At 45.4% G+C, this 21,765-nt stretch overlaps 1 protein-coding gene across 2 annotated transcripts in view; it reads left to right on the forward strand.

The window, feature by feature from the left end:
- LOC142571756 (choline/ethanolamine transporter flvcr2b-like) overlaps nucleotides 1-20,771 on the forward strand; it is a 90,331-nt gene extending 69,560 nt beyond the window's left edge. For both annotated transcript variants that reach the window (XM_075680334.1, XM_075680333.1), the window contains exons 7-10: nucleotides 2,629-2,763; nucleotides 11,411-11,693; nucleotides 16,198-16,415; nucleotides 19,481-20,771. In XM_075680334.1, coding sequence (XP_075536449.1) covers nucleotides 2,629-2,763; nucleotides 11,411-11,693; nucleotides 16,198-16,415; nucleotides 19,481-19,554 — 710 coding nt within the window. In that variant the 3' untranslated portion in view covers nucleotides 19,555-20,771. The remainder of the gene's footprint in view (nucleotides 1-2,628; nucleotides 2,764-11,410; nucleotides 11,694-16,197; nucleotides 16,416-19,480) is intronic.
- Nucleotides 20,772-21,765: the final 994 nt, after the last annotated feature.

The following is a 21,765-nucleotide window of genomic DNA, read 5'->3' on the forward strand; positions in this document are numbered from 1 at the left end:
TTACACCAAGTAGAATGCTATGTAGCAGATGCACAGGGTAGCGGTACAAGGCAGTTAAATAATGTTTGAGGTAGAGAAAGAAGCTTAAGGAGATGTGTACAAGAATGGTTGAAAAAATATGCATTGTGTACCTGATTAAATCAAGCTGGCTAGGTGACTATGTCACTGCCACAATTCAAAGGGGATGCCAATAAATCATCATCATCATCATCATTAACATTGTATCATGCCATTTGCCTTGCGAGGGGAGATGCGCGCCGTGTAGCGTCCGTCATGTGCCCTTTGCATTGTAGTTGCATATTATTACACCAGGTGGCACACCATGTAGCAGTTGCATAGGTAGCGGTACAAGGTAGCTAGAGAAGTCTTGAGGAAGGAAAAGATTATGGAGATGTATAAATATTTCTGTAATGAAACATGTATGGCACACCTGATTAATTCAAGCAGGATAGGGCACTGTGTTTCTCCATCCCGTTTCAAAGAGAATGCCATCAAATCATCATTACCATCATATCGTGCTGTTTGACATGCGCACCACGTAGCGTTGATACGTACAAACATTGCATTGCAGTTTCATTCTATTCCACCAGGTGTCCTGACATGTAGCATTTGCATGCTGCATGTAGCTGGTCCTGGTTAACTCAAGCAGGCCAGGTGACTATTTGTCAACATCCCATTTTGAAGGGATGCCAATAAACTGTCATCATCATTATCATAATCAACAGCAATGTATTGTGCATGAGTGAGGGGATATGACATGTGTGCAATATGGTCGGATACCTGTGTTTACTGTTCAGTACACATTATGGATCCTCTTCGCAAGGTATGAACCACTGATGAAGATGCGAATCGTAGAGCTACGCACATGGCTGAAGCCACGCAACATCGGACTCAGCAGACCGCTGTGCAGAGGGCAAGACAAGCCCCAGCAGAAGCTGCAGCTCGCCGTCGATGCCGGATGAAGACTTCAGATCATTCTCCTGAAAATGACGCTGAGATACTTCGCCGCGAGTACCCTGTGTGGTGTGCTGAAAATGGAGCTCCTATGCAGCCGCTCCTCCAGCTTACGCTGTGATTGTGCTGCGTGTGCTGCGCAGGCCTGTGACTTTCTAACCAAATTCTCTGATGATTATGATACTTCCTAATGCAAAATTTGAGCACAGCTGTATATGTGTTTTCATTTTGTGATATATAATAACTGGCATGGACGACAGTCTGTCTTGTGCGGCATGCTGCAAATGGAGTGAAGTGTGGCACAACTGCCTTGCTAATTGGGAGATCATGAGAGGCAGCAGGTGGGTAACGCATAGGCGTGATTCACAGCAGCCACTGCAGACAGACCACCACTCATGCAGTGCTTTGTTTTCATATATAGTATCGGTGGCATCATAGGTGAACAGACAGCGTGGGCTACTCTGGTGCCATCTCGTAGCCATCATTGCCACAAAGTCCATCTTGCACGGCACTACACTTTTCTTCCCACACTTTCACCATACCTTCCTCCTCCGCTTTCCACCTCGTAGTTTTGCTGCACCCTCCTCCTCTGCTTTCCTCCTCACGCTCTATTCGTTGTTGCCGTCTTTCATACGCGCTCGCTCTTTCATCCTTTGCTGTGCTCGTTAACTCGTTTATGAGGACGCCAAGGCACGACACCGATGCTTGCTACAAGAGCGGGTGCCCAAGAGCTGTGCTTGAAAAACAAAGCCTTTCGCCATTGTCCTGTGAGACCCGTATGCAATGTACACTTTCCAGAAGTGCTTGGATTTAAAGTGGACAGAAACATCAGCCGATCAGCAGTCGAGATAAGCAAGACACACATGGGGTATTGGTGGAAAAACAAGCAGGGAAGAGATTGATATGACCAGATCTGTTATAGCATAGGTAGCGGTACAAGGCAAATAGAGAAGCTTAGAGGAAGAAAAAATAATATATTATAGAGATGGTTACAAAAATGATAGAATGAAACGGATGTATACCATACCTGATTAGATCAAGCAGGCTAGGTGATTATTTGTCACCACCCTGTTTCAAAGGTGATGTCAATAAATCATCATCATTGAGCTAGATTCGTCACTGAATGAAGTTTTCGTCTTCTTGAAAGGAAATTGCTTCCGAATATCTCCACATGTTTACTCCACTTGATACTGCATGAAACTGAAAGACTTGCTATGCATAATAGACATTTTCCTGATTTGCAAGTCTACTTTTCTGCACTGCACATTTGCCAGACTAATGGCGGCGCCAATCGACATTCAACCGAAGCGTGTACAACTGGCGAAACAAGTACTAGCTGCGCGTGCTGTGGTTTGTCTCTTGTGCATGGTTTCATCATGAGAGTCACGTCTATGCCTCTTATGTCTTAATATGAGCAAACTATGCATGTGCTCGCTGTTTGCAAAAAAAGGACTACGCTGCCATTAATTCAGCAAACTGCCTTGCAGGAAAGTTAGCTTATGAAAAGGGTCTATACTGTGCTAGCTATTGCAGAACAGGTTTGCATTATTGCCATAACCTCTTAGAGTCCTTTTAAAAAACCATTTTCTTCACTTGCTTCTTTATGCAGGGGTTCAGTGACTGTGGGTGCCAATCCTGATGTGTGCCAATCCCCCTTTTTTCTTTTTTCTTCAGGTTTCCGTGATAAACCACCTCGTCCACCAAGCAGGGCACAAGTATCCAGAGAACAGGCTGATCCAACAGGGTACTGGCACTCCATGCAGAACCTGCTACGTAATTTCAACTACATGCTGTTGCTGGTCACGTATGGTCAGTATGCCAAGTTACTTTATAAATCATTTAGGAGGGCTGTAATACTTACATATTAAAATGGGGCGAATAAAGTCTTACACTTAAAAAGAATGTTTTGCGCATTCTGAGTTGTGCCCAAATGCAGCAAGTGCATAATATGCTTCATGCTTTGCTTGTGTATGACGGTGCACTTAGAGGCAGTCAGCATTCATGGACCATTAGTATGTCGTTTTGTTGCGACACATTACGATATTTTGCCAATCACACCTCCTGCAATGGCCCAGTGGCTATGGTGTTGCGCTGTGAGTACGAGTTCACAGGTTCATTTTCCATTCGCTGCAGACACATTCCGATGGAGCTGGAATGCAAAAACATTCATTTACCGTGCTTTCAGTGCCCCTTAATAAACTCTAGGTGTTAAAATTAATCCGGAGCCCTCTATTACAGTATCCATCATAGCCCACTGTGTAGCTTCAAGATGTTTTTAACGTCACATTTTGTTTCTTCATCATTCACATTGCAAAAGCTTGGCTTTATTTTCTTTGTGTAGAAATGTAGCCAACACCATAGTCAAGTACGGTGCTAGGCTGTAGGTTAATATGAGAAAACTTCTACATAACAAACTCATATAATGAGTTATTGCATATGACGAATCAAGTCTAAAATTTGGTTCGTCGTGCTTTTCTTCAATGAGTATCCTACTGTTATAACAAAACAGAAAATGACAGATTCGAAGCAATATTGGCTGCACTTTTGCAAATGTTTCTTCACTTGCAGCTGTAGCATGTATAATTTGTTAGCAAGAGGAACTATATGGCAAATTCTGGACGCACATGCATTTGGGCAATGGCTTGACTTGGCTAGCTAACAGCAAGGAAGCCAACATGCCAATCATGTGGGACCACACCTATCGAACGGTTGCATATTAACGATGGTGCAGAATGCATTTGTATTTTAGCATTGTTCATATACCATGTAACCACATGGCAAGCTACCAATGGGTAATCAAAATCGATAGGAGAACCTTGAATGTGGGCCTGCCACAGGCATGACGCTTGCGTTTCTTTTGCATGGACCCAACCGCGTTTTCTTCTTTTCATCGATATTGACATGTACGCTAATATTGAATATTGGGTATATTTAATTATTATTTGTATTGAATGCAACTTTGTTGTAACGGGATTTGACTGTAATTTTGTTTTGAGAGTCCATAGTGTCACTTTACTGAACCTTGCTTTCTCAAATTTAGCAGACGTGTGTGGGAGTGAAAGCTTGCAAGTTTGCAACATGCAACTGATAACACATACTTGTGCCCAATCCTCTGTATTAGTTTTGGCTTTGATAGCTTTGCTTACCCAAGGAAGTATCTAACCCATGTGGCAACATGTTCTATAAGCCTAGAGTGTTCATATTAATGCAGATCTCACAGGACATTTGGCTTTACATCCATTTTTGCTGTGCAGCTCTGTACATCAAATGTAGTCATGCATCTTCATCTCTGCCTGAGCTTGCTTACTAGCATATGTACTCTACTTATTCAAATATAAAGTGAGGTTTTTTTTCCCCAGAATTCGTAGGTAGATGCTGCTTTAGTGGCTGCAGACCAATGAACACTGGTGCGTGGCTACGAATTCGATTTATTATAAAATAATAATTTGCCGGTTATATGCGACGCATACGCAGAGCGTAGCTGTATGACATGTACTCCTCCCGTAATCGACGGCCCTGGCACTGGCAGAGTGTGAAAGGCAGACTGCAAAGCTGCAAACCTTACGTTATATGCGCCTGACATTGCGCCAACCATTGACGGCAAGAAGCTGACAATTCACCATTATAGACTCTCTGTTGTCTGCTATGATCCTATTTGGATGGAAGCTTAAAGAGACACTAAAGGCAAATATTAAGTCAAGCTAAAGTGATAGATTAGTGCTTGAGAATCTCTAAGGCATCAATATTATATAAGCTCACGAAAAGAGCTTGAGTAATCAAGAAATTGAGGTAAATGCAGGACATGATAAGAGACTCCCCTGAGACATTCAAGTACTTGCCCAATGACGAAGGCATACCTCATTTAAATTCTGTCACTGGTATTCAACCATTCATTATAAAAACATCACTGTATTACATTATTCTAAGAAGCCAACAAACACTGACACCAAGGAAAACATAGGAGAAATTACTTGTGCTTAATAAATGAAATAAAGAAACACTACATTAATGAGATTAAAGTGGATGAGAAAACAACTTGCCGCAGGCGGGGAAAGGTTCCACAACCTTTGTATTACGTGTGCGATGCTCTACCAATCGAGCTACTGCAGCGCCGTTTCCCCATCCGCTTTCTTGGGTATTTATGTTTCCTTGTAGAAGCCTGGGAGCGTTAGCCAGCGCCACCACTCACAAACCTTGGCGGCAGACGTGGAACATCCTTTCTGCCGCATGCGTCACGAGAGCTTGAGGTTTTGAATGAAGGCAACTGATCAATAAACCCACACATGCTACCTGAAGACATCAATGTTGCCAGATTCGAGACCCTCCTTTAGTAATGAACGAGAAGAAAGGGGGTTAACCGACGGGCCAAATATTTATTAGTCATATCGTAAGAAACCAACAAACACTGACACCAAGGACAACGTAGGGGGAATTACTTGTGCTTAATAAATGAAATAAAGAAATGATAAATTAATGAAAATGAAAGTGGATGAAAAACAACTAACAAGAACAACTTTCATCCACTTTCATTTCCATTACTTTATCGGTTCATTATTTCATTTATTAAGCGCAAGTAATTCCCCTTATGTAGTCCTTGGTGTCGGTGTTTGTTGGCTTCTTACAATATGACTAATAAAAATCAGACAACTCGGTTAACTCTTTTTCTTCTGGTTTATTGCATTAAATTGTAAGATGAAAGAAAATGTTCCTTGTCTAGTTCTATTTCATTTTTAGAAAAAAAGAACTAATTGACATTACCCCTGACAAAGACAATGGCAGTCGAAAGGTTTCATTTTCACTTGATGCTGAGGCTGCTCAACTGTTTTATTTAAAGGGACACTAAAGGCAAATATTAAATCAAGCTAAAGTGATAGATTAGTGCTCGAGAATTTCTAAGGCGTCAGTATTATAGTGAACAAAGCCTTAATAATCGAGAAATTGAGGTAAATGCAGGACATGGTTAGAGACTCCCCCGGGTCATTCAAGCACTTGCCCAATGACGAAAGCACTCCTCAGTTAAATTCTGTCACTAGTACTGAGCCATTCATTGCAAAAAATATCTGTGTATTGTATGATAGGACGAAATAAAATGCTACTTGTCCAGTTTTCTATCATGTATTGGAAAAAGGAACTCAGTAAAATTACCCTTGACAACAGTGCAAGCGGTCGAAAGGTTTCATATTTGTAGCGGCAGCAGCATCGGCGTCGCACGAGGGTTGACGTAGACGCTCGCGTCTACACGAGGCTCGAGCGGCTGGCGCTCCGGCACGGGCTAGCGTTCCGAAGGAGAAGATTAAAAAGAATGCTACGCTAAGAGACGGACTGTCGGTTCTTCCTCTCCTGCGAGAACCCGAGACTTTAACGGTCTACGTGGTCGCTCGTCGCCACAGTTTGGTGACTCCGGACGTGATACTGCCATACGCTCCTGTGGTAGAGACGACCATGGACCAGACCGACGCTACGAGAGCTCAAGGCCAGAACCCTTCCGAAGAACGCGGTGAGCCCTCCTGTTCCGCCATCGCTGTCCGCCTCCCGCAGTACTGGGACCAGCATCCTTCGGCGTGGTTTCTTCAGGCCGAAGCGCAATTTCAAGTCGCTGGTATCCGCTCTCAAGCCTCGAAGTTCCATTACGCCGTCGCAGCGCTCTCGCCCGCCGCCATTGACGAGGTGGCAGATTTGCTGAACTCCCCATTGTCTGCCGCCGCCTATGACGATCTCAAGGCAGCACTGCTACAGCGCACAGCAGCCTCACAACGTTCTCGCATCCAGCAGCTTCTGTCCGCTGAAGAACTCGGCGACCGACGCCCTAGTCAACTTCTTCGCCGAATGAGCCAGCTGCTCGGAAACAACGCGAGATCCATCGACGACACGCTGTTGCGCGAACTGTTTTTGCAACGACTCCCGGCTAATGTGCAGATGGTCCTGGCGACAGCCTCTACCATGGACCTTACCGGACTTGCCGCTTGGGCCGACAAAGTCATGGAAGTAGCCACCCCAACCATCGCAGCCACGGCACCGTCTCCGGGTGACAATACAACCGCTCTGCAAACTCTTCCCTGCTCTTCCGCAGTGCAATCTCCGCTCGACTCCTTGTGTGAGCGCTTGGAACGCATCATCTGTGGAGCGGAACATCGCCGCGCATCTCGTCGCCCACGCAGCCATAGTTCCAGCAGATCAAGACGCACGGGCACCCAAAATGAAACCTCAACTACAGCGCCTGGCGTTTGCTACTACCACCGCCGTTTTGAAAACGACGCTCGTCACTGTCGGCGTCCCTGCGCTTGGCAGGGAAACAGGCCGGCCGACCTCTAACGGCGACGAGTGGTCCGGCCCAGCACACAAGTCGCCTTTTCTACGTGACGGACAGAGTTACGGGACAACGATTCTTAGTCGACACAGGTGCTGACGTCAGCATTCTCCCCGCCCAGCGCTTCGACCGAAAAGCGACTCCTGTGTCGTTTTTGCAAGCCGTCAACGGCACCAGGATTCCAGTTTTCTCGTCACGCTCCATCATGCTAAACCTTGGCCTTCGACGAGCATTCCGCTGGATCTTCCTGGTTGCAGACGTCCGTCATGCAGTCATTGGAGCAGACTTCTTGCATAACTACGGACTCCTTGTGGACATCCAACGACGCCGTCTCATCGACTCCGTGACCCAGCTATCCGTTCCCGGCGTCCCATCATCAGGCACATCGCCCATAGCGCCTATTTCTGCCATGTTGGACGAACCTTTCGCCGCGCTCCTACGCGAGTTTCCCACTTTGACGCGCCTGCCGGACTGGACGCAACCGGTACAACATGACGTGTGCCACCACATCGTCACCTCCGGCCCACCGGTCTACTTCCGACCCCGGCGATTGTCCCCGGAGAAACTCAAGATCGCTCGCGCGGAGTTCGAACACATGCTGCAACTTGGCATCATCCGCCCTTTCTCCAGTAACTGGGCATCACCACTTCACATGGTGCCTAAGAAGACGGGAGACTGGCGCCCATGCGGTGATTACCGGGCACTAAACAACGTCACCGTTCCTGATCGCTACCCTCTACCGAACATTCAGGACTTCACGGTAGCGTTGCACGGTGCGACGATCTTTTCTAAGATCGATCTCGTTCGCACCTACCATCAACTACCGGTCGCTGAAGAAGACATTCCCAAGACCGCCATCACCACACCCTTCGGTCTTTTCGAATTTCTCCGCATGCCTTTCGGTTTACGGAACGCGGGCCAATCCTTTCAGCGTTTCATCGATTCCGTCACCCGAGGTTTGCCTTTCGTTTTTGCATACATTGACGACCTTCTCGTCGCAAGCTCTTCGGCAGAAGAACATCTTCACCACTTGCGGTTGTTGTTTTCACGCCTTGCCAGTAAAGGAATTGTCATCAACGCCGCCAAGAGTGAATTCGGTCAACCTGAACTCAAGTTCCTCGGTCATATCGTCGATGCTAACGGCATTCGACCACTGCCTTCCAAGATTCGCGTCATCGAAAACCTTCCCCGACCGACCACACTCACCAAGCTTCGCCAATTTCTCGGTTTCGTCAATTTCTACCGCCGATTCATTCCCGAGTGCGCACGACTTATGGCTCCGCTAGACGCCCTCCTGGTAAACAAACGCAAACAAGTGCTTCAGTGGACTGAAGAGGCCACCGACGCTTTCACAAGAGTCAAGTCTGCCCTCGCCGACGCCACGCTGCTTAGACACCCAAAGCCAGACGCACCCACTGCCATCATGACCGACGCTTCAAACAACGCCGTTGGTGCCGTTCTGCAGCAATTCATCGACAATGCGTGGCATCCACTCGCTTTTTTCTCCAAGAAACTGAAGCCTGCGCAGTCCCGCTACAGCGTGTTCGGCCGTGAATTACTCGCTGTTTACCTGGCTATCAAGCATTTTCGCCATTTTCTCGAAGGCCGTGCATTCACTGTCTTGACGGACCACAAGCCCCTTGTGCACGCAATGAATCGTTCGGCGTCCTGTTACTCGCCCCGCGAGGTTCGACACCTTTCCTACATTTCCGAGTTTACAACAACGTTCCGCCACATCAAGGGCACCGACAACGTTCCAGCCGACGTCCTCAGTCGTGTCAATGTCGTTTCCACGTTGACATCGGAACCGTCCATCATCGAGGCCGACTTACTCGCCAGTCAACAGCGTGACGACACTGAACTTCGTACACTCCGGAATTCTTCAACGTCCCTGAAATTGGAAGACGTCGTTGTGACCCCAGATGGTATATCCGTTGTCTGCGACACTTCTAACGACACACCTAGACCATACATTCCGGCATCCCTTCGCAGACGCCTATTCGAAACCGTGCACAACCTGTCGCACCCTGGCATACGCGCGACACAGAAGCTCCTTTCCAGTCGTTTCGTTTGGCCTCGGCTAAACGCCCACGTTCGCGACTGGGTTCGCTGCTGTTTGTCGTGTCAACGTTCGAAGATCCAGCGTCACCCCATTCCGCCTGCCAAGTCTTTTCTTCCACCGGATGCTCGTTTTGACACCATACACCTGGACCTCGTCGGCCCTCTCCCACCCTCGAAAGGCTACTGCTACATACTGACATGCATCGACCGTTATACACGGTGGCCAGAAGCTACACCTATATCTGACATCTCAGCGCCCACTGTTGCAGCAGCTTTCATGTCTACATGGATCGCAAGGTTCGGCTGCCCATCCACAATAATCACAGATCGGGGTCGGCAGTTTGACTCAGCACTTTTCAACGAGCTACTCAAACTACTCGGAACGACACGTTTTCGCACAACTGCTTACCACCCTCAGTCCAATGGACTAGTTGAACGTTTTCACCGGCATCTCAAGGCCTCCCTTATGGCACATGAATCGCCGGAGAAGTGGGTCCTACATTTGCCCCTTGTCTTACTTGGCATCAGAGCCGCACTCAAGAGTGACCTAGGTTGCTCCTGTGCTCAGCTAGTCTACGGCACCCACTTACGCCTTCCGTGCGATTTCTTTGTCGCCACCCCCCAAACGCCTATGCCATCACCTGCCGACTACGTTGCCGAACTGCAAGCTTTCTTCAGCCAGATGCGCCCCGTGCCTACACGTTCACAAGAAGCAAGGTCCCCGTACGTTTCTCCCGCACTCAGCTCTGCTACCCACGTTTTCGTGCGTAACTGTGCTGTGCGGAAGCCTTTGCAACCACACTACTCCGGGCCATATTGTGTTCTAGAGCGTCGTCCGACGACGTTTGTTGTGAATGTCAACGGCCGATCAGACACAATTGCCCTGGAACGTCTCAAACCCGCCTACATAGAAGCACCCATGCCATCAGCTCCACCAGTATGCGACGCGACCCTGCTGCATCCTTCGCCGCCGCCAGTGCACGTGACACCCAAGACCAACGCCAAGACACGCCGCGTCACGTGGACTTTCCATCGTTCGTCGAACTTTCCTCCTCTCTAGGGGGGGAGCCCTCTGTAGCGGCAGCAGCATCGGCGTCGCACGAGGGATGACGTAGACGCTCGCGTCTACACGAGGCTCGAGCGGCTGGCGCTCCGGCACGGGCTAGCGTTCCGAAGGAGAAGATTAAAAAGAATGCTACGCTAAGAGACGGACTGTCGGTTCTTCCTCTCCTGCGAGAACCCGAGACTTTAACGGTCTACGTGGTCGCTCGGCGCCACATATTCATTCGACTTCGTGCCGCCCATGCTATCGTGTTTCACTATTTTCATTTCACATAGTGCTGCGCTGGTTTTGCTGGCTCGTGAAATGTGCAAACTGCATGTAGCAGAGAATTCAACTGCCATGTGATGATGTGGTATGCCCGAGCGGTCTGCGCCACTTGACCAAAAAGGAGCCGCAGCGGCGAATCCAGCACCCTGTCTTGGCTCAGTAGCGCTGTCTGTTGGGCGCGGTTTTACTCACCGATGGCAACAAAGGGTGGTGATGGCGTGTGCAACGTTCACCACTCCCCCGGTTGGGTAGCGGGAGATTTGAATTTTGAAAAAGGCATTTGTGGCCTTCAGATGCAACTTTCTCGTAAACTTAGTCATTTCTTGGCACAAAACAAGCGTTGCGAGGTTTCTGGAATGGTATCCAAACAGTCCATGTCGACTCAGTGCCTTTAGTGTCCCTTTAAGTGCACCAAAATACTTTCATGACGATCATGTTGCTGCCAACATGCTTATGCCAGAAGATAAGTGGAATGCAGTGACTAATTTCAGTGAAAGTTCTGCACACTTCGTTATACAATGTGTCACTTTATGTCACCAACAGCACTGTTCCTAAGGTCTGTGCCTTTTTGTATCCTCTTATACATCAAGCTAATATGTCTCTGCTATGCTAAAGCTCTCTAATAAATTATTGAAAGGATCCATTACCTCAGATATCAGAGACACATTGTTGTCATGGGCGCATAACAAAAGATGTTGTTTCTCATTGTGTTCGTCTATCAGAGCATAACTTCGTCCTTTCATTTTTCTGTTGTGCAGGCATCAATGTAGGCACCTTCTACGCCATCTCAACGCTGCTCAACCAGGTTTTTCTGTCTTATTTCGAGAACCAAGAGACAACCGCTGGCTGGCTGGGATTGTCCCTTGTTATATCTGGCATGGTTGGGTCGGTCCTCTGTGGCATTGTACTCGACAAGACGCACCGCTACAAGGAGACCACACTTCTTGTCTACGTGTTCTCCTTGGCAGGCATGGTGGCCTACACATTCGTGCTGGATACGGGCACCCTGTGGCCTGTGTTCTTCGTCACGTGCTTACTTGGGTAAGAACCAGCTGTTGTAATGCACTATCTACTTAATCTTCAATTGATTAAAAGGCAACTACCAGAGTATTGCAGTCTTTTAATTACGTATTAGCACCTGAGTGGTAGGATAGAAGTGGCAAAACGAGTGCCGCGAGCATGTGTCGGCACCTCTTCGAGTTTCTTTGGAAATCGCCAGATGGCAATGTAGTATTATGGGCCTAAAGATGCGATTCGCAAGCTTTTGCTGCACTGTAAAAGGTTGATCCTCTAAATTTTTCTTGTGTAAAGAGTTTGTTTAATTGCCTTATAGCAGGCGGAGGCTTTTGGCCAGCCTTGCCCACAAGAATTAGTGTACCAGCTGATATGGAGCTTAAAAAAATTACAAATATGTAAGCACAGGCGATCTTTACAGGCCTGACACAGGTCGCCAATCATGAGCGATGCATGTCTATTTTATTTTTCTGGAAGTGTGAAAATTCCTACTGTTTGTGTACAGTGTAAAAAAAATTTCGCTTACACATCACTGTGTGCAGCAAGAATGTAAGAGCTGCAAGTGAATTGCTCGGTTGCACGGTCAGCAATTGTTTAATTATTGTTGAGCTTTCTAAACAACAGAAGAAAAATCAGCTGAAAAAATAGAAACCAAACAACTTTATTGGCGACGGGGTACTTCACTTGTGACTACACTTAGAATGCGCTAGGAAGTGAATAACTATTTAAGGTTGCATTGCACAATGAGAACAAGTGCCACCGAAATAGCGACACTGCGATTCAGTGTAGAAAAGTATGTTAGCACAAGCTCTCCTACGCCTATTGATGTGGAGCACTAGTTTACAGCAGTTTTTACAGCTTCCTAAGTTTTTTTAGTTTAGTTCTTTGTGGTTTTGTTTTTCTTTCCTTTTGCATTCTGGCGCATTTTCATTGACACGTAATAGTGTAGCAGGTTAGCCATGGTTGTTTCCTTGTATTTTCTAGACATCATTTATACATATGGTTCCCACAGCAGAAGTAAAGTAGAATTGGCATTACTGGTTGCCCCATATAAACGACAGCATTGAAGATGGAGGTCTTGAATTTTGTGGCCGAAATTTAGCACATAGTCCTGCCATTCTTTCTTGCAAGTTGGAAGCGCTATGCTGGCACGAAAATGAACTGTGGATGGATGTCGCCGTGCTCACTTGCACCCAGCATTGCAAATGACAGGCTTTATATTCTTCTTGCGCTCTAAGGAACACAAGAAGCCACTTCAAAAACAACATTAATCATTGTAATAATAATAATATTAATAATGCAATTAACACATGAACAGTAAGTTTTCCAAAACCAGTTAAATTTGTTTTCACATGTAAGCTTAACAAAGTGATTGTTGTCATTAACATCAAGGATGTACTTGATAGTGAACATATAAAAAGTTATTTGTTTCAACCGTCGGCCCTTTAACAATGGCGCAGTTTAGCCCTCAGAACCAACCTATGTTCAGCAAAATAAATAAGCAAATTAGCAAGGAGCAAACAATGCGTTGGTAATTCAGCATGTGCTAACACGTGATAGCAGTCTACTATAAGCGAGAGAAACTATTCAGCGTCATTTAACATGTCTCTATTCTGTTGCACGATGATGTGCAGCTCTTTCATATATTGCTGAGATGGAAAAATACAGTTTGACTGCACATGACAACCACGTTTACATGCTTTCACATGTGGCGAAATGGGCCCGGACTATGCTGCCACCTTGTGCAAAGTGGCGGCAACTTGAGAGCAGTTACGAAGCGCTTGGAGCATTATCAAAGTGGTGCCATTTAACCACCTTTCCTATTCTACCACCATGCGCCAGGCACTAGCCATTTTTACATAGTGCTGTTGGTTCACTGTTATAATTGTATTGCGCACAAAGTGGAGTATGAGCGTCTGCTTATCAGTGACATGGAAAAGTTGTCTAAGCGTTCAAAAACTTACTGAGCGTTTCGCATGCAAGCTGCACCAAGGAAATGAATATGGAAAGTTGATATTTGCTCTACATTGCATTTATAACTACCCCTTTGTGGAAAAATGTCAGTGTGGCAGTTATGGCGCAAGAGAATCAGTGCCAAGACAAGAGAAGCGCAATTTAGGATGGCAGACAATTAGGTGATGTAAGGAGACTAGGAAATGCACAGGTATAGGGCAGAGGTGACTGATGCAAGACAGAGGTAAATAGAGATCACTTGGAGAGGCCTTTAGTCTGCAGTGCATATAAGTTAGGATGATCAAGACAGAGGCAAATCTCAGCTCTTTATTCTGAAAATTTTTCAAGCCCTGTATCTCTTGTGCTAGCATTTATTTTTCTGTGTTCAGATGGCAGATACAGTTAATTATACCTTAACTACCACTTACATTCACTTTAAATGTCAAGTGTGAATGCTTATCAACTGCAGTTACTGATGTCTCCTGAATGGTTGTCATCACTTCATAAGGTGGAGATTGCTGATCTGCCACCACGTTGCCTCACTTCTCAGATAGAACACAAGCTGCACTTTGCAGATGGCCTTCATCAGCCAGCAGCTCTGCACAGTCTTCTCTTACTTATACCTTCATAGAACTTCTTCCTTTCACAAACATTGTGTGATCACAATTTCACAACCACACACAGCCCATTCTGCTGACACTTTCGCTGTGTTTTTACAGCGAAACTGTTAAGGGAAAGAGTTAAAAGGAAGCTTTAGCCCGGGCCCAACTCCGACACGGCCTATTCAAATACATGTAAAACGCAAAAACTTTTTTCTAAGATATCCCCTGGACCTTTAATGAAATTTGTTGCATATGAAAGAGAAAGTTAAATTCTAGTAACTGTTGGAAGCAGAATTTCGATTTAGAACCTGAATTTTGTTAAAAAGACCTTCAAAAATTCAAAAGGCTAAAAAAAATAGACACATGAAGTTTACAAGTTAATAGCTCTGCATCAAGAACAAGTATCGCGGTTCTGTAAGCGGCATCCATTAGATCATTCAAAGCAGACAAATTCGATTTGTCATTCTATATCTTGCATGAATTTGTTACATTGTGTACAAGGGTTCTGCAAAAGCTGTATTGAGATTCATGTGTAACATATCAATTCTGTGTGATTTAGATTCACAGAATTGTGATATCGTTTCTTTCTTGCTGAGTTTCAGAGTTGTAAACTCGATAGTTTCATTTCCTGAAAATTCTCGCTTTCCAATTTTTAATAAACAAATTGACGACCTAAATAAAAAAATTCGAAACCAGCAATCGCTAGATTTTGCGTTTTTGTTTTAAATGCAACAAACCTCGCCAAATTTGGTGCAGTAGTTGCCGAGATAAACGAATTCTCCTTTTACGTGTATTTAGATGCTAAATACACAGATGCAAGCTAAAGCTTCCTCTTAAGCAGTTTTCTAGAAGTGGTAGTGGTGGCACAGTCAGTATCAAATGTCAGCCAGAAAACAGTCATCAACAAAGCCTGTGTTGTTGCTTCAAAGTGGCTGTATGACCGGGATGTTGGTGAGATTGCACAGCTAAATGCTGGCATCGGTGATGAATTATCTCTATGAGTAGCCAGCAACATGGCCTGCATCGCAGTGCTATAGCAGCCATATGACTAGGCCATCAGAACGTGTAACTGGATGCTGGCATCCGCAGAGCTGCCAGGCTGCATACGACAACATTGCCCATTACGCTCCCCTTAGCAGGAACCCCTCGTGTCAGTGCTGGTGGTGAAATATAGGTAAAAAACAACTACTGCAGAAGTGAAAGGAGGAAATGATATAATGCAGGTTGAAAAAGAAAGAAAGGAAGAAAAAACACACATTCTAACTATGGACCTCTTAATCACGAGCATGGTGTTGCGACTTCTATGCCACAAAAGACAAATGGAGGAAGAGCTTATTCCGGAGTATTTACCCATGGTCTCTGAGTGCAGCTCAGCTACGGACAAACAGGCAAAAACATGTCCTTGTCCACAGTACCAAGGTGCAGACTGCACGTTTTTCTCTCGCAACTCATGCATGTGCATGCATGCGAGAGAAACGTGACGTATCTCTCGCGTGTCTGTGCCATTGAGAAAGTGGAAACAAGCGTTGGGTATAGCACAGAGTATAGAAGTACAAAGCTTGGATTAGTGAAATCTTTTAAAAGGCTTACTCAGGTTTTTAGAATGAAATGCACCAGATATAATGAAGCATCTGCAAAGGCTTGGGTATGTTTTGGGCAGTGGCAGTCTGTACCCATAGGATTCCAAAGGGTGTGAGAAACTTGGTTGTACAGCTTTGTTAGGAGTTGCTCGCATTTGCATATAATCTGCAATTTTTCTTTTGTTCTGCAAACTTTACCCTCCACCCCCTGAACCTGTCTCTACCCATTTTGCCACTCCCCACAGCTGCTGACCTATGTGCAGGGGTCGGGCTTGCACTGGGAACTTGCAGTGCAGTTGGAAGTTGTTCCTTTTTTCTCAATGACTGACGACTAATCATAGTTTGCAAGTGCAAATAAAACAACCCATGTTTGCACCTGTGTATTGCATGTTGCAGGTTCTTCATGACAGGCTATCTTCCACTGGGATTTGAGTTTGCAGCTGAGGTAACCTTTCCAGAGCCCGAGGGAACGTCATCGGGCCTCCTTAATGCCTCAGCACAGGTTTTCGGCATCCTCTTTACCATGGCTGCTGGCCAAATGCTTGTCGTATACGGGGATCGCACAACAAACCTTGCACTATCGGGTGCTCTGCTTGTTGGTTCTGTACTCACAGGTAAGTGCATTTGGGCGCTGTACAGCATGCATGCTCAAGCCATCCTTCAGGTAAACTAACTTGCTCCTCACCTGTTATTCATATTCAATAACTCGCCTGTTATTCATATTCGTTAACTGCTTGTTCATTTCGTTCCAAGTGCAGGATCATGAGAAGGAGCCTGTGTATAGCCAGGGCCACCTATTGTGTAGTGCTTTGTCATAAAGTACATTATCTGTGAAATAAGCACATTTCTCTTTTAGACTTTGACGTGTTATAACATATTATTATCTTTAATTGATTGTAGTGTGTTAAGCATTGTAATGGCATTCAGCATTCCTTGGTTGGCATGTCAGGTTGCTGCCCAAGAATACTTTATTTGACTATATAGGTGAATATCAACAAAAAATTGTTTGGCCATGTCCCGGGATACATGCCAGTGCTCTGGAAGAACAAGTTTCTGTTCCAGATGTAAATTTTAATCGTATTTCAAAACGTTTGCATGCTAAGAATTCTTCCTGCTTTTGCACATAAACCTGGGGGCCAGCCACAGAGGCAGTGGGGGCAACCCCTAATTCTCTTGATACATCTGGCACTTTCTCCTGACACAAGAAAAAAATTTCTGTAATGTGCGACAGGTAACGGCGCCTTCCCATTAACTATTTGTGGTGCTCATTTAAGCACGAACCATTCTGTTTAGTCATTCTTCTAAATGTTGAGGTTTTGTCCAATCCTGAGCACCATTGATCTCTGCGCACTGTAATCCTTTATGAGAGCACCATTCCGGGCAAGTTGGTAATCCATTGCTTAAATGGTATTGCGCTACAAAAAAATGACACGGACGTGAGAGAAGACAACACACCAAGCGCAAACTTTCAACTAAGTTTATTGTGCCACTACATTGATTCTATACATGGCAGGCAGCATAGACCGCGCATGCGCTTACAAGAAAGTGAAGTGCGAATTCATGTAACATAGTTTTCTGCTCCCAACAAGCTTGGCAGGCTTTGCAGGTTGACGGATCCAAATGCCGTCCCTTCCGATAAGTGCAGAAAGCATCACCGCAAAAAGTTTGTCGAGTGTGTCCACCGGGTGGTGTACAACCTCCCGCTTTCATGTGGAAAGAAATATATTGGACAAACTGGGTGTTGCCTCAATGATCGGCTCCGCGAACACAGGAACAATGTAAAAAACGGCTCTGGTGGTTTTTTGGCGATCCACTGTCGCGATCATGGACGCAAACCTCTTGAGTATCAATGCATGATTGTTTCCCGTGGCAGCACGCAGCTCATTCGTGAAATATCTGAAGCGCAGATGATCACGAAATTGGGTGATACGTGTGTTAGCTTCCCGTCTCTGGCTCGCACAGAAAAAGAATGAAGTTTCTTGGATGCGGCATCACATGACTCGTAACTATGTTACATGAATTCGCACTTCACTTTCTTTTAAGCGCATGCACGGTCTATGCTGCCTGCCATGTATAAAATTGACGCAGTGGCACAATAAACTTAGTTGAAAGTTTGCGCTTGGTGTGTCATCTTCTCTCACGTCCATGTCGTTTTTTTTGTCGTGCAATATCATTTAAGCAATATAATCCTTTGTTGCACGAATGACGGCAGTTTCAGAAAATTCACTCTGGCATGCTTACACTTTTGGCAAATGGATTGTGAACACAAAAACATGGGATAAAATCAATTCTAAATGCAGCAAAAAAAAAGTTTCAACATAAGTTGCATAACTTAGATCACTTCAAAAAGAGGCTCTCAATATGAGGTAAAAGCCTATTCATCCTTTGACACGGTATTAAAGCTTTTACAGTTAAGTGTACATGCACACACACACACACCTGGCGAATCATACAAGTGGGAATTTAGTGCACATGCTAATATACCTTTAGCGAACGTATTACATAGGTGCATCTTCGTGTTCTATACAGTAGAACCTCGTTCATACGTTTTGGAAGAAACCGCGAGAAAAAACGCACTAACCGCGAAAACTTACAATCCGAATTAACTAAAAAAATTTGACGGACTTAACTATTGTTGACGTCTACGTAATGCGAAGCGTCGCGCTGATCGCTGCGGCACGACTCCGGCGCGCGTCGAGCTGGTGGTGCTCCAGCGGCCCGAGGGACGTTTTGTTTTCCCATTGCACGATGTTTCAAGAGAGCGACGGGAAACCGAAACGAAATCGGGCTGGTGGGCGACGCCGGATGCCGCCGAAGCGAAACGTGATGCCCACATCGCGTCGCCTGCAGCAGGGAACGGTGGCGCGTTTGGATTATCGCCTAATAAAAGCACGCAGTACGCACTACGCACTGTAAAACAGATAGATGAAAATACATATTGCAATAGGTTTGGCGGCGATAGCTGTGAATGCGGCGTGCGACGACCCGGGCGGAGATTCGCTGGTACCGGAATAAGAAACTGCGCGCAGTCGTTTTCACGTGAGTCGGGACTGTTCTCGATCGCGCGCGCCTCGCGCCTTTTGTTCACGAGGGATCTAGCGGCTGCGTAGCGTATGCAGTCGCAGTCTGCAGCCGGGAACGACGGCGCGTTTCGGTTATCGCCTATTATTAAAAGCGTGCGTTACGCTTCCGACGGCATCACACGCTGTCAAACAGATAGGCAAAGCTGCTTATCGCAATAGGATTGGCGGTGGTAGCTGAATGCGACGACCCCGGAGAAGATTTGCAGCTGGTAACGAAATAAGAAACTGAGTGCGCGCCTGCGTTTTCGCGTGGGATGGGCAGGCGAGTATTGCGGTGAAGCTGTCGCGGCGGGCAGCTATATACTGTTCTCGATCGTGCGCGCCTCGCGTATTTTCTTGTTCACATGGGATCTAGTGGCCGGAAAACGTATCATACGATCGCAGTTTGGCGACGTGCTGAACGCTGGTACCGGAAAATTGTGTTTTGGGGGAACGTATGAACCAGCAAAAAAATGAGCATCTCTATTGGGTCATTTTTTTTTTTTCTCGATTGCGAACGTTGGCGCTGGGAAAACGTACGTAACGGGAATGTATCAACGAGGTTCTACTGTATATATTTAAATATGGCTCTGAAACACACTGTTTCTCATTTACAGCTCTGATTCGCTCAGACTTGAGGAGACGTCATGCTCAACTGCAGTCTGAACCATCAGCCATCGTGTCCACATGACTGTTGCGACTTGATGACCTCGACAGCATCGACCTTTTGTAGGCCAGCAGCCCCATCACTTATACCAACAGCTGGAGCACTAGCAGCAGTGTGGGCATCACAAACTTTCCATACCTGTGCTGCAACTGCTACTACCATCTCCTCTCAGGCACACCAGGAGTGCGCAGCCAGAGACTGCATTGACTTGTGTCATGAGGAATGGTGCTCCGCTGGTGGGCACACTGCTTCAGTAAACAACATCACAGCGAAAGAGAAATTACCTTACAAAATTGGAGTTGAGATGCAGTTACAGGTCAAGCATGACGACAATTGCCTTTCGCCTGCTGACTCTCCCGCTGTGCTATCATTTACTCAAGAGACCTTTGACTTATTTGTGAGCATTGAAAACTGTGCGGCTAGGCATGTATGTTTGTTCTGTTATTGTTACATTAGTTTTTAAAATATTGTGACTCTTTTAGGCTAGCTATACAGAATGGAAGCTCTGAAAGAAATGCCTTGATTGCAAACAAACTCGTGATTTGTTCGAAAGCTATCGTGATGTCTTCCCTGTGGCAACAAATATTTGAAATTTCATGTTTAGGGTACAGCAGTGTAACCCTGGACAAGACATATTTATGTGATCTACCTTCCTTCAGCATGTTAGAACAGTTTAAAGGTGGCATACTAGTGTTAATGTTTAAAAGCGTGTGGAGCAGGACATGGAAAAATGAGAGATTCTATGTGCACAGCTATATTTTTGAGTATGTTGCTCACTATGCTAGCATGAAAGTTGCTTACATATTAGCTGTAGCTGAAGATGTAATTAAGACATCGTTGATATCTTCCATTTTCCTGTAGCATGTATAGAACCAGTATGTGTCATTAATGTTGTTAAAACTTTAAACGTGACCATAGCAGGGTGCAACCGCGTTCCGCTACTTCAAGCGTTCTAGTCTAGAGACCACCCTGTAAGCTTGTGAGCAGCCAAAAGACACATTCAGGGTATTGCAGAGCTGTACTTGTCTTTCATATTTACAGCAAACTGTGTTCACAGATTACGTTCTGCACGATCTCTGGTGTCATTACTTCGGGTAACAAAGAATGAACAAAAATCTTCAGGTGCTTCCACAACCATGTGCTTTCAGGTAATAGCTGCTATTTGAAGTGCTTCCGTTTATGCTGCAGCAGGATTTGATGCATTGTACTGATGGCTTTATATAAATGATTGGCTTAATCTGTGTCCTCTCTGTGTGTCTTTAATTGAACTGTGTTAATGCATCCATTACATGCTCCTTGGTACGACTCAGTACCAGTACAAAAAGATGGTGTAGAACATCACTGCTACACTAAATTTGTGTGATTGACCCAGTGTAGGAGACGGTACATTTTTTTTTGATCATCATGGTATGTTCTGTCATGTGCCCCAGCTATGACTCGTATCAAATAATTCTGAGCAAATTTATATGTGCTCCTTATAATCTTAATGCAACCTTACTTTATGCCTTTAGCAAGCAATTTTGGCACTCCTATTAAAGGTCATATCAGACTTGTACAAGATTCTTCAAAAATGTATTTAGGATAAGTTACTGAGTATTGCACAAAATTGTATTTGAGTATAGTACAGTATACTTAATCAGAAAAGTGTTCGAGTATAATGCTAAATACCCATAAAAAGCATTTTTTTACTGCATCAAGACTGCAAGTTGGGCCAGTTGGCTAGGATTCATTGTAAGGTTCATAACAGTGAAACGCAAAACACGGACAAAAGGAAGGTAAAAACGATGACATGGCACCGACTATTAACTAATATATTATTAAGATATAAGATTAATTACGATGACGAATTCGTTGGAGAGCTTGCCTCTGATCTTATGACTCCCTATACTGAAAAGGTGCTCAAAAGATGTGCTCGATGGGACAGCAACGTTATGTCGCAGGTACAGTTCATGAAGCGCAGGGTGCTGCAGCACGATTGCCAACTGGTAATTCGGACTCGACAGAGGCGCTCAAATAGCGGATTAACCAAAAAATAAGTGACATCATTAACTACAAGTGGCCAAAGAAAGGTGTGCCGTATTCTTGGATCATCACTTTTGGAAATACCTTCAAGTTTGCGTTACAATTGGCCGCGAGATCGAGCAGAGTCACTCCCTGTCGGGCACTGGCTCAACCACAAACAGTGTGGATTGCACGGTGCATCATCTGAAGGTGCTGTGTGTTTAGATGTGCATG

The sequence above is a fragment of the Dermacentor variabilis genome, chromosome 2 (genome assembly GCF_050947875.1).
Source record: "Dermacentor variabilis isolate Ectoservices chromosome 2, ASM5094787v1, whole genome shotgun sequence".
Classification (NCBI taxonomy): Eukaryota; Metazoa; Arthropoda; class Arachnida; order Ixodida; family Ixodidae; genus Dermacentor; species Dermacentor variabilis.